Source organism: Manis pentadactyla, chromosome 16 (assembly GCF_030020395.1).
Source record: "Manis pentadactyla isolate mManPen7 chromosome 16, mManPen7.hap1, whole genome shotgun sequence".
Taxonomy (NCBI): Eukaryota; Metazoa; Chordata; class Mammalia; order Pholidota; family Manidae; genus Manis; species Manis pentadactyla.
This window is the reverse complement of record NC_080034.1, coordinates 42,576,732-42,589,514: the sequence shown is the minus strand read 5'-3', so window position 1 is coordinate 42,589,514 and position 12,783 is coordinate 42,576,732. Positions and strand designations below refer to the sequence as shown.

Genomic DNA, 12,783 nt, shown 5'->3' with positions numbered 1-12,783 from the left:
TGATCTTAAAATAGGTGGGGCCTGTCATTTCATGTTCACAGGTGTCTGAAGATGTGTCTGAAGGTGTCCAAGTGATGGGACTGGACTTTTAAAGAACGCTGAGGTGTGCATGAGCGTCCATGTTCCTCCGGACTGGGAGTCTGTGTGTAATGGACTTAGGTGGTTGCCACACAGGAGCATCTGTCTCTGAAAGTCTGTGAGATACAGAGGGGTGTGTGTGTATGTGTGTGTGCATGAGCATGTACAGGCCACGTCTAGCCCCAGCGTCTACAGTGAGTGTGAGTTCAAGTGTCTGAGGTGTGTGTGTACAGAGCTGTGTGGGTGATGTTGGGTGTGGGGGAGTGGGAGAGAAGGGGGAAGGGTCTGCAAAAGTATCTGGGCGCCTGGCTTGTAATTGGTTGCGGTGGGGTGGGGTGGGTGAGGTTGGGGTAGGTCTTCTTGGCCTGTCCTCTGTATGTCTGACCCAGTGGAGAGAAATGGGGGTGTCGCAGAGAATGAATTGCCTCAGATGTCTGCATTTCTCTGTTTGGCTCTGTGCCCTGTGCTTCTGAGCCTGCTCCGTTTACCTCTCTCTTTGTGTCTCTCACCCCGTCTCCCTCTGCCTCCTATCCTCTGCCTGGGGCTCCTCTTGCTCAGGCTGGCTCCGATGACTCATCTAGGATATGCATGAAGGTTACTCAGGGGAACAAGGGCCCCGCTGTTCCCAAGGGAGGTGGGGGTGGAGAGCGCACCCAGGAATTCCAGGCCAGTGCCTGGGACTCTGGCTGCCTGCTCTCCTGTGAGGGACTCCTGGACCCCCAAGGGACCAGGCATGATGCGTCTGGTTCTGGCTCTTCTTTGATACCTAGTGTCCCCCGCAACTCTGTCAGCCCCCTCAGCTGCTGCTTCAGAGCTATGGGGTCTCAGCTGCCTTTTACATTCCTGCCCTAAAGCATTGTGGGAGCAGCTGGAGAAGGACAAAGGGATGGAGGAGTATCCCCCCACTCCTCCTACCTCCTGGGGTGACCTGACTTCCCTGTCTTTAGTCCCGCCTATATCACCAAGGCAACTCAGCCTTTTCCTCCGCTCTGGGCTTTTCCTTCAGAGGCAGCTACCCTCAGAAATTGGGAACTGTGGGGGCAGGGGTCTGGGTCTTAGGAAGGGAAGGCAGAACAAGGAGAGCTGCGGATGGAATGCTTTGGACCTGATGGCAGGGGTGGAGTAGGGTGTGAGGGGTGGCACTAGGGGTCCCCCAGGATTCCAGGGCCTGGAGAACTCAGTGGAGACCTACTGAGAAGATGACAGGACAGGACAGGGGAGGGGTGCTGGAAAGGGCAGATAAGCTGGGTTCATAAGCCAGTTGAAATGGTTTCAGGTGGGGTAAGCCGCTTGGGCCCCAGTGAAGAAGAGCAGGCTTCTCAAACTTTAATGGGCACAGATCACCTTCGGATTGTGTTCAAACGCAAATTCTGTTTCAGCTGTTCCAGGGTGGGGCCTGAGGTTCTGTATTTCTCCCAAGCTCCCAGGTGTTGCTGAGGCTGCTTGTCCACGGGCCACACTAACCCTAGCAGGGCTACATAGGACAGTGGGACTGGAAGGGGCTGGGGTCCCTCACTTCTCTTAGAATACTGTGCTCCTAGGTGGGGAGGGGATCAGAGTTTAGCCCAGTGTCGGGCACATGGGAAGCATCCTAAAAACATAGCTGATGCATTTGAACAATTACCACTGTTGTCATTTAACTGCTGAGATCCCCAAAGCAGCCCACCTGTCTCTCTGTCTCTTGTTTGTGACCCAGTCTCTCTGATTACCCTCTAACTTAGCCCAGCACCCATTTGTCCCCTGCAGAGATGCTGCCCCCACCTGCTTCGGCCTGAAGCATTGGGAGCTATGGGGCCAGGGGCCCTCTCATCCTGGCTGCTGCTGCTGTTCTTGGTGGCAACTGGAGAAGCTGACATGAAGGGACATTTTGACCCTGGTGAGGAGACTGGCTCCTGGCTCCCTGAGGGATGGGGCTTGGGAGATTGAGTGTTGGGGGCGTCAACCCTCAGTATGCCTGTGTTCACCCAGCCAAGTGCCGCTATGCCCTGGGCATGCAGGACCGGACCATCCCGGACGGGGACATCTCCGCCTCCAGCTCCTGGTCAGATTCCACTGCTGCTCGCCACAGCAGGTACCTGTTGTACCTCGGGCTGCCCCGGAGGGAGCTCCTGGGGCCTCTACTTGCTCTTCCCATCTCTGCCCAAGCCGAGAGGCTTCTGAGGGCCAATGCCAATGAATCCCCCTCAGCCCTTGGAGTGGGGGTGGGCAAGGCTTTACATACCAGGGACAGAAGTAGACCTAGACTTAGACCTTCCCTATGACCTCCTGTCCCTTCTCAGGCTGGAGAGTAGCGACGGGGATGGGGCATGGTGCCCTGCAGGACCAGTCTTTCCCAAGGAGGAGGAGTACCTGCAGGTGGACCTGCGGCGGCTGCACCTGGTGGCTTTGGTGGGCACTCAGGGGAGGCATGCTGGGGGTCTGGGAAAGGAATTCTCCCCCAGCTACCGGCTGCGTTACTCCCGGGACGGCCACCGCTGGATGGACTGGAGGGACCGCTGGGGTCAGGAGGTGAGGCTGGCAGGGGCAGCACCCAGGGAAGGTTGGCTTTCCTCTCCCCCAGCTGCACTTTAAATGCCACCTGTCCACAGGTGACTCTAATTTATAGCCTCTCTGTCCAAGCCTCTCTCCTGAGTTCCATGTAGTGTTGTAAACCTGACCACCTTCTGGGCCTTTCCATTGAAATGTCTAATGGGCATCTCAAACTTACCATGAACTTCCCAAGCTGAACTTGAGTCCCAGTGCCCCCAAAACCTGCTTCTCCCCCAGCATCCTCCAGCACAGGAAATGGGACCACCATTTGCCCAGTTGCTCAGGCCGTAAGCTAAGATGATGCCCCTGATTCCTCAGGTCTCTCACCTCCTGCATCAGCAAGGCCGGCGTGCTCTACCTCCGTGGTGTTTCCTGAGTCTGAACACTTCTCGCCACCTCCCCTCTACTGCCCCATTCCCCCCCGCCCCCAACTTAGAGGGATGCCGCAGTCTCCAGACTGTTCTGTTTGCTTCTGTTCTTTCCCGCCTGAAACCAGCTCTCCACCTAGAGGCTACCTCTAGTGTACTTCAGAGAAGGCAGATCAGGTGCGACCCTCCTGGCTCACAGCCCTCCGCTGGCTCTCCACTCTGCTCAAATAAAAGCTGAGTGCCTTCTGGGTGCAGAAGCTGAGCCTGCCCTGGCCTTTGCCTGAATCCCTCACTCCTCTGCCTTCTTCTTGTTCCACGTGGGCCACACTGCTTTTCTTGCTGCCCCTGGAACAACTGAGGGCTGGCCCCACAGCTTTAGGACATTTTTGCTTGCTGCCTTCTATGCAGGAAAGCTACTGTGCCAGGTATCACCCCCTCAGAGAGCCTTGTCTGACCAGCCCATGTCCCACTGCTCTGGCCCCACACCCCTGTCTCTTGTTCTTCATGGCTTTTTCTCCCCCTGGATTCTCAGTCATGCAAGGGGAGGGATGGATGTTTCCCGCTGAGAACGTGCCTGGCTGGCACAGAGAGGGTGCTCAGCCAGGACCTGCTAAGTGAACCGAGGGGATGGTTAAGGGAAGAGGGGAAAGCTGAAACCGGGGTGCAGAACTGTGAGGGACTGGCAGCATTTGAGCACAGTGGCGTGAGTGGCTTAGAGATAAATGGAGGAACTGGGCAAGGTGTGGGAGAGCTGACCCTGAGGTTGAGGATAGACAGGCTGAGAGAGGTGGCAGAAGTCTCTGCTGCAGCCCCTCCTTTTGTACACGCATGGCTGTGCCCTGTAGCCCTGTGTGTGTGTTGTCAGCTTGCATGGGTCTTTTTGTGGCCACTGTGGGCTGGGCCAGGGAGCAGCAGATGCCTGGGAAGTTAGATCCTACCTGCCTTTCCCACTTATCCATCCTGTTTCCTGGTCACAGGTGATCTTAGGTAATGAAGACCCTGGGGGAGTGGTGCTGAAGGACCTTGGTCCCCCCATGGTGGCCCGGCTGGTTCGCTTCTATCCCAGGGCTGACCGGGTCATGAGTGTCTGTCTGCGGGTGGAGCTCTATGGCTGCCTCTGGAAGGGTAAGTCATCAGACTCCTGGTAATTTGTTCAGGCCTAGGGGCTGGGGCGAGGGGCATCCAGGATCCTCTTTCTCCTGTTAGGAAGTTGTCACTCTGAGTGATGAGGGCATTGGCCAGCATTGCCTGCTCTATGCCAATGGGCCTCTGGAGAGGCTCAAAAAAGGGGCCTGACACCTGCCCTGGCCTGACACAGGGGTGCAGGATGGATGCTTCGTGCCTCTAACACCTCCTCCCACCCTGCCCCAGATGGACTCCTGTCTTACACAGCCCCTGTGGGGCAGACTATGTACTTATCTGAGGCTGTGCATCTCAATGACTCCACCTACGATGGACACACCACACACACTGTTGGCGGGTAAAGAAGTGGGCCCTGCGGGACATGGAGTCTGGGTGGGGAAGGGTAGAGGGGTGAGAGTGGTAGTGGTAAGCAGTCTGGGTAGTGAGGTGGAAGAACTGGGGAGATTAATGGGTGAAATGGGGCCTCAGGGGACAGGACCAAGATTGAAGGGAAATAAGGTGACCACTAGCTCATATGCCAGTGTCCATTAGAAAAAGGCACCCCTTTGCTAAGACACATCTGTTGGAAATTGTCACAATAAATACATATGCCATAGGTTGAATGGTGTCCCTTGGAGGTGGTGCCTAGGTGCAGCATGTGACTGTTCAGTACCTGTGATGGTCTTGGAGCTGGGGAAGAGAGAGCTGCATGGGGTTGGGGTGTGGAGGGGCTCTGGGCCAGGTTGGGGTTTGGGGTGCAGAGCATGTGGATAGGCCACACTTCTTTCTCTCCCAACCTTCTCTTCCTTGGCTCCTGTGCTCTCCAGGCTGCAGTACGGAGGTCTTGGCCAGCTGGCAGATGGCGTGGTAGGGTTGGATGACTTTAGGAAGAGCCAGGAGTTGCGGGTCTGGCCAGGCTATGACTATGTGGGGTGGGGCAACCACAGCTTCCCCAGTGGCTATGTGGAGATGGAATTTGAGTTTGACCGGCTGAGAGCCTTCCAGGTCATGCAGGTAAGTATGTCTAACTGTCGGGGGGCTCTAAAACCAGAGTGGGTGCAGCTGGGGTGCTTACCCGGGCACTCTTCCTGACCCCATGTCCCTCCTCCCTTCCCCCAGGTCCACTGTAACAATATGCACACCCTGGGAGCCCGCCTGCCTGGTGGGGTGGAGTGTCGTTTCAAGCGGGGCCCTGCCATGGCCTGGGAGGGGGAGCCCGTGCGCCATGCTCTGGGGGGCAGCCTGGGGGACCCCAGAGCCCGGGCTGTGTCAGTGCCCCTGGGAGGCCGCCTGGGCCGCTTTCTGCAGTGCCGCTTCCTCTTTGCTGGGCCTTGGTTACTCTTCAGTGAAATCTCCTTCATCTCTGGTAAGCCCTTGGCCTATGAACACTCCCCAGCCCCTGGGATTGCCAACCCGAGTACCCAAAAATACCCACTTCAGGCACCATATCTCCCATCACCCATGAGACTTCCCAAGCAGGGGAGCTCCAAATAATCTGAACCCTTTCTTCCCCCTGTCCCCCATCTTTCCTTTATGAGACCTTCACTCATGACTGACATTTAGATGGGCAATGTTGGCCATAAAGCATTGAAATACTCTGTGCCAGTTGTGAGCTATCTTCTAAGCCACCTGATACCCAGGATCCCCACCCTGTGCTCTCCCTGGGAGTCTCACATCTCCCCACAATCCAGCAACTAGATCGTTGACAAATCAGCACAGCCAGGAGCTCCCAGGAGCCTTCAGGACCCTGTTCCCACCACCCATTCTGACTGGTTGGCACACACATTGTTACCCGCCTGCTCCTCCTCTCACTCAGTACTAGAATGCCTTAGGTCTCATGCCAGTGTGCCTCCCTTTGGTCTCCCCCTCCTAGCTGATTCCCTCCTTTCGTCCCTTCCTTTGCCCCAGATGTTGTGAATGATTCCTCTCTGGCTCTGGGGGGCACCTTCGCACCAGCCCCCTGGTGGCCACCTGGCCCACCTCCCACCAACTTCAGCAGCTTGGGTGAGCATCCCTGGGCCTCCCCTGGATTGTGTGGGTCCTGTGCTGTGGGTCCTTCCTGGGCCCCCCTCTGCTTGGGTGGAAAGCCTCCTGTAGTTCTGACCCTCCTCCCTCTACCAGAGCTCGAGCCCAGGGGCCAGCAGCCTGTGGCCAAGGCTGAGGGGAGCCCAACTGCCATCCTCATTGGCTGCCTGGTGGCCATCATTCTGCTGCTGCTGCTCATCATCGCCCTCATGCTCTGGCGGCTGCACTGGCGCAGGCTTCTCAGCAAGGTGGGCAGGGTGGGGCAGGGGCCAGAGGTCTACTGGGGTGGGGCAGCCTGGAGGGGACAGGCATGTGGGTGTGGAGTTTTGAGACTAGACTGAAGCCCACGTGTGAGTTGGGTCTTCTGCATTAAGTAGGGTCCAGCAGGGGCCACAGAGAGCAGTCTGATTAAAGTAATTAGAGGAGGGCTTGGTCCAGGTGCCCCTTACAAAGGTGTGGTGGGGGTCACCAGCATCACAAGGGGCAGTGCAGTTCCCCAGGGCTGGTCACCTCAGAGCCTGGCCCTCAGGATGAGAGGAGGCGGCAGTTACCGGAACGCAGGAGGAATGAGTCTGTGGAAGGCACCTGGAGGGGGTGGTGGACTGTGGGGCAGGGGTGCAGCTAGCCCGAGCCCCACCTCAGAGATGGGCTGGGAGAATAATCATCCAGCTTCACTTCCCACCTACCCTCCATGCTCCTGCTGGGGCTCCTCTGAGGATGACCCAAACCAAGCCTGTTGATGCAGTCCACCCTGGTCAACCTCTTGGGGCAGAAGGCGGCAGGGAAAGGGGGAGAGTAAGCTAGAGGAGCAATCAGAAGAAGGCCGGCACACCCAAGCCCATGTCTTCTGGGAGGGAAACCAGTGGTAGTTCTGTGCATGAAAATTGGTAATTCCATAATTCCCTCCTCAGATTTGGGTTGGAATCCCATTGTGGGACATCAGGGAGCTCATCTACATGGTTGAGTCTCTATTTCTTCACTGGTGAAATGGAGTTGATAGTGGATATAACTATAGAACTGTTGTGAAGACTGAAGGAGAGAGCGTGCATGTGGCATTTAGCAAAGAGCTGGAAATTGTGCACTGAGCAGTAGCTGCAGTTAACATTTCCCATCCCCATGACAAGGCTGAGCGTCGGGTATTAGAAGAGGAGCTGACAGTTCATCTCTCTGTCCCTGGGGACACCATCCTCATCAACAATCGCCCAGGCTCTCGAGAGCCGCCCCCTTACCAGGAACCCCGGCCTCGTGGGAATCCACCCCACTCTGCCCCCAGTGTCCCCAATGGCTCTGGTAAGACTTGCCTTGTTCCAGTCCCACCTCCATTCTCTCTCCCTGTTTGTATTGTATCCCTTTTCCTTTCTTTTCCCATTCTCTTTTCCTGTCTTCCCCAGTTTCAATTCATTTTCTTATTTCTGTGTCCTTGATCACTACCCTCTATATCACTCCATTTCCCTACCATATGATCTCCCTCAAAATTTTCCATGAGTCACCCACAGTCCCCAGGGGTCTCACCCTGTCTCTGTGTCCAATACACATCTATCTCTCTTCTCTGTTGTGCTGTCTCATCTTGTCTTCCTGCCTTTCTCCTTTCTCCTAGACTCACCATGTTCATTCTATTCATCCATCATCCATCCATCCATCCATCCATCCATCCATATATATTCATCTATCCATTTGTCTATCCATCACCCATCCAAACACCCATCCAGCCTCCATCTATCTATCCTTATACCCATCCATCCCATCTGCCCATCAGTCAGTCCACCCATCCAACCACCTATCCGTCTTAATCTATCAGTCATTCATTATCCATCTAGCTATCCAGCATTCTCCAGATCTTTGTTTTATCCTGACTGTCTCTTAGTGCATTTGCTCCCATCAGCCCTGGTCTTACTCTACTATGGGTCTCCCTGTCTGTCTAGCCTTGGGTCTCTCATCCCTTCCCCGTGTCTCCCCCTCTCCTTCTCCCGACAGCGTTGCTGCTCTCCAATCCAGCCTACCGCCTCCTTCTGGCCACTTACGCCCGCCCCCCTCGAGGCCCGGGCCCCCCCACACCCGCCTGGGCCAAACCCACCAACACCCAGGGTAAGCCCCTCTGCCCCGGGCTGTGCTAGGCTCCCCGCACCTTTACTGGGGCAGGGAGAAGTCCTCACACCTCGCACTCCCGCTCCTCTCCCCTCTGTGGCCTCTTCTGCTCTCCTGAGCTCCGGAGGAGGAGAAAGCTGCTGTGCCCTAGCTTGCCTTCTGCTGCCGCTTGCTCCTAGAAAGGCCTCGCCTTGAGCCGAGGCATAGAAAGTGCACTGGTTCTTAGCTCTGGCCCCTCCTTCTCTTTCGCCCATCTCATCTACTCTCCAGAGCCAGAGAAGAGGCTGCTGGGTGGCCCCAGGTTCCCTTGTAACTCCTCCTTTGTTCTCCCCTCTCTCTAGAGCTGCGAGGAGGAGGGCCCTCCCCCAGGTGCTTGCCCTCCCCTCCTGTGTCCTCTCTGCAGTCCTGGAGGTGAAGGCTCACACGCCCTTTCTGTCTGCTCCTCCTCCCCTGGTGTTGCCTTCCCATTGTTGCCCCTTCCCCCGCTATGGGGGACAGCTCTGCTTCCTCTCCTCTGTCTGTGGCCTCCTTGTTGTGTGGCCGTGAGGAACTGTTCCCCTCTCCTCTCTGTGTGCCCCTGTCTCTGCTTGTCTTTGAGCTTGGTGTGTTGGGTCAAGGAGGGTTTGGGTAACCGTAGCAGGGAGGAGCTGAGGCTGAGAGCAGTGGGGAGGACAGCTGAGTGAACGGAGGGGCTGGTGGTGAGTGGGACAAGGGTTTCGAAAATGGGGGTTGACCCGATTGCCGGGGCCATCCTTTATCCCGTGGTCAGTAGAATTCCTCTTCCAGCCAAAACTTAACTCATGGTCTCTTGGTCTGTGCTGGGAACCATAGGGAATAAGACTTTATGACATTCTTTGTTCAACCATTTCCATTGCCTTGAAAGCTCTGGAACAGCTAACTCTTGTCCCACGCCAATGTTGTCTCTGGTTTGAGGGTAGCAGGTGGAATACCAGGAAGATGGAGGGAAGATCCAGTCTCTCCCCTAGCTGGGGGAAGGGAACCTCTGGGAGGCTGGGGTGTGGAAAGCTGTGGCTCCCGGGTTGCTCCTGATGCCTTGTCCTGTCTTCTTTCCCCTCACCCCTCCAGCCTGCAGTGGGGACTATATGGAGCCTGAGAAGCCGGGTGCCCCGCTTCTGCCCCCACCTCCCCAGAACAGCGTCCCCCATTATGCTGAGGCTGACATTGTCACCCTGCAGGGTGTCACTGGGGGCAACACCTATGCTGTGCCCGCGCTGCCCCCAGGGGTGGCTGGGGATGGGCCCCCCAGAGTGGATTTCCCTCGGTCACGGCTCTGCTTCAAGGAGAAGCTTGGCGAGGGCCAGTTTGGGGAGGTAAGGAGGACCCCCCTGCCCAGCCATCAGAGTGTCTGACCCCGCCTGTGGCTCTGACATGCCCATGTGTCCCTGTTGGCTAGGCACCTGTCACTGCAACTGTTATCTCAGGTGAATGTGTGACCTCCTAGCAAATGACCTTCTTCCTTCAGGTGCACCTGTGTGAGGTAGAGAGCCCTCAAGATCTGGTTAGTCTTGATTTCCCCCTTACGGTGCGCAAGGGGCACCCCCTGCTGGTGGCTGTCAAGATCCTCCGGCCAGATGCCACCAAGAATGCCAGGTGAGGACCAGGGACAGTAGCTGGAAGAAGGGAGGGGAGGCCATGAAGGGTGAGGAGTGACCTAGATGTGAAGGTGGGAGAGACCAATGCGGGGAGTGGATGGGGAAGGACGCTTCCATCTCAGGCTGCTGCATCCCTAGCGAGTCAGTGTGTACTGGCCATGGGATGCTGGTCTGTCTGAACAGGAGGGAAGGTGTGGGTCTGCCCCTCGCATCCCCACCACTTTCTCCCTGCTTCTCCAGGAATGATTTCCTGAAGGAGGTGAAGATCATGTCGAGGCTAAAGGACCCAAACATCATCCGGCTTCTGGGCGTGTGTGTGCAGGACGACCCCCTCTGCATGATTACTGATTACATGGAGAACGGGGACCTTAACCAGTTCCTCAGCGCCCACCAGCTAGCGGACAAGGCGGCTGAGGGGGCCTCCGTGGATGGGGAGGCTGCCCGGGGGCCCACTATCAGGTGCCCGCTTACCCAGGTTGGCCCTTCCCTGAGAGCTCCCCAGGGGGTCTTTGCCTCTCTTCTAGCTCCAGCCTGAGGGACAGAGGGGAGTATGGGCTGGGGAGGAAGGTAGGGGCTCTAGGGGGCTCATGGGCTGAGGATATGTAGCCATGTTCACCCAGGAACCTGTGGAGCAGAGAGGCCGGAGGATGCTGTAGTGAGGGTGGTGAAGGACGTGGCCCTGCGAGTCTCCCTCTGCCCCTGAGCCACCTTGGGGAGTGTGATAAAAGCTGTAGTCCCCTGGGGTCAGGTGAACCACAGAAGAGTAGGCACCTGCCTCAGCCTCCATAAGGGCATTCTGTCACTACCTGGGTGTGGGTGTGACCTGCCTTGGGGGTGGGCGCCCTTCCCTGCCTGGGGACTCTGAGGTGGGGGCACGTCTGGGGCGGCACCCAGTGACCCTGTTGTTGGCTCCCTTACTCAGCTACCCAGTACTGTTGCATGTGGCGGCCCAGATCGCCTCAGGTATGCGCTATCTGGCCACACTTAACTTTGTACATCGGGACCTGGCCACAAGGAACTGCCTGGTTGGGGAAAATTTCACCATCAAAATCGCCGACTTTGGCATGAGCCGGAACCTCTACGCAGGGGACTATTACCGCGTGCAGGGCCGGGCGGTGCTGCCCATCCGGTGGATGGCCTGGGAATGCATCCTCATGGTGAGAGGCCCCGAGAGAGACAGGCAGGCATGGCAGGGGGCACTGGCTGATCCGTGGCCCCAGTCAGTCACTTGCCTTGCCTGGACTGCAGTTTCCCCATCTACAAAGGGAGGTTTGGGGCCAGTTGTTGACAAGGTTCCCTCTGGCTCTGGGGGCTGGAGAAGGCAGGGAGGTATGGTGTGATGGGAACGGGCCCAGCGGCCAACAGTGGGTATGACGGCTGGAGTCAGGGTGGCAGAGAGCAGGAGAGAAGGGGAGAGAAGAGGCTTGATATGATGGCTGAGTTGGGACCAGAACATGGGTAGGTGGAGAGAGTGGGTGGTGGGTGAGGGAGGGTTAGAACAGTGAAAAGCGGGTAGAGCCCGAGGGAGGGAGAAGCAGGCTTACTGGGGAAGGCAGCTAGCTAAGGAGCCTGGAGCACCGAAGGCTGGGAGGGGTTAGGCTGGGAGGGAGTCAGGTGGGGAAGTGCTGGGCAGGTGGGGTTCCCTTGGGGAGGACTGGAGGGTCTACCATGCCTGATGCCTTTCTCTTCTGTTGCCTTATCCACACACCAGGGGAAGTTCACCACCGCCAGTGATGTGTGGGCCTTTGGGGTGACCCTGTGGGAAGTGTTGATGCTCTGCCGGGCCCAGCCCTTTGGGCAGCTCACCGATGAGCAAGTCATCGAGAATGCAGGGGAGTTCTTCAGGGACCAGGGTCGGCAGGTCAGAGCAGACGGAGGGAAGACAGGGCTGGGTCTGGAGGGACAGAGCCTGTCATCGTGAGGACTAAAGAATGTGTGTTCCCTGCCTTTTGTCCACTCTTCCACAATGTAGGTGTACCTGTCCAGGCCCCCCGCCTGCCCACTGGGCCTGTATGAGCTGATGCTTCAGTGCTGGAGCCGGGAGCCCGAGCAACGACCACCCTTTTCCCAGCTGCATCGGTTCTTGGCAGAAGATGCACTCAACACGGTGTGAATCGGGACGCCCAGCTGCCCCTCCCTCAGGGAGGATTCGGAGGAAGTCAGCGGCACAAGACAAGAGGAACTAATGGCAGCCCCACTCCATTCCTCCTCCCAAGCCCCCTTCACCTCCATGAGAGAGGCAGTGTGACCACAGGTGGGCTGGGCCTGCCAGGGAGCTGATGCCCTCCCTTCCCTGGACACACTCTCATGCTCCCTTCCGGCCCCTCTCCTAGAAGCCCCTGCCACCCACCCAGCTGGCCCTGTGGATGGGATCCTCTGACCTCTTCCGGCCATCCCTTGGGGAGGATGGGGCAAATATAGGGCAGACACTGGACAAGGCCCATTGGAACACCTGGGCCCCCCTGGACAACACTGGTTCCTGGAAAGAAGGCCATGGTCCCCCTCAGCCTCTCTTTCCATCACACACTGGACCCCACTGGCTGAGAATTTGGGGAGTGAGAAGGACAAGAAAGGGAGAAAGATGTTCCCTTGTGCTTACTCATGGGACTGTCCCGGCTCTGGCTTCTCTCTCCTCCATCCTCTGAAACACTGGACCTGGGGTGATCCATGCCCCACCCCCAGCCATCCCTACTTCCCACCTGCCATGGTGTAGCTAGAACTTTAGCCCTGTATGTTTCTGTGGAATAAATATTGGGATTGCAGGGAAAGAGGGAGCAATGGCCTGTCGCCCTGGGGTTGGACATCTCTATTGTAGCTGCCACATGGGTTTTTCTATAATCACTTGGGGTTTGTACATTTTTGAGGGGAGAGACACAGATTTTTACACTAATATATGGATCTAGCTCAATGCAATTTTAATCCCCTATACTAGGCAGGTAATAATAAAGGTTGAGTTTTCCACA

At 57.0% G+C, this 12,783-nt stretch overlaps 1 protein-coding gene across 5 annotated transcripts in view; it reads left to right on the top strand.

The window, feature by feature from the left end:
* Positions 1-12,783, top strand: part of DDR1 (discoidin domain receptor tyrosine kinase 1) — a 13,864-nt gene extending 1,081 nt beyond the window's left edge. For 2 of the 5 annotated variants that reach the window (XM_036875586.2, XM_036875585.2), the window contains 18 exons: positions 42-103; positions 1,825-1,954; positions 2,047-2,149; positions 2,358-2,586; positions 3,953-4,100; positions 4,347-4,455; positions 4,925-5,111; positions 5,217-5,463; positions 6,006-6,101; positions 6,219-6,370; positions 7,247-7,412; positions 8,097-8,207; positions 9,294-9,538; positions 9,691-9,818; positions 10,061-10,279; positions 10,743-10,977; positions 11,532-11,681; positions 11,793-12,783. In XM_036875586.2, coding sequence (XP_036731481.2) covers positions 1,867-1,954; positions 2,047-2,149; positions 2,358-2,586; positions 3,953-4,100; positions 4,347-4,455; positions 4,925-5,111; positions 5,217-5,463; positions 6,006-6,101; positions 6,219-6,370; positions 7,247-7,412; positions 8,097-8,207; positions 9,294-9,538; positions 9,691-9,818; positions 10,061-10,279; positions 10,743-10,977; positions 11,532-11,681; positions 11,793-11,933 — 2,754 coding nt within the window. In that variant the 5' untranslated portion in view covers positions 42-103; positions 1,825-1,866 and the 3' untranslated portion in view covers positions 11,934-12,783. Of the gene's footprint in view, positions 1-41; positions 104-1,824; positions 1,955-2,046; positions 2,150-2,357; positions 2,587-3,952; positions 4,101-4,346; positions 4,456-4,924; positions 5,112-5,216; positions 5,464-6,005; positions 6,102-6,218; positions 6,371-7,246; positions 7,413-8,096; positions 8,208-9,293; positions 9,539-9,690; positions 9,819-10,060; positions 10,280-10,742; positions 10,978-11,531; positions 11,682-11,792 lie in introns of those variants that run through there. The other 3 variants (XM_036875584.2, XM_036875583.2, XM_036875590.2) reach the window with 3 other exon arrangements.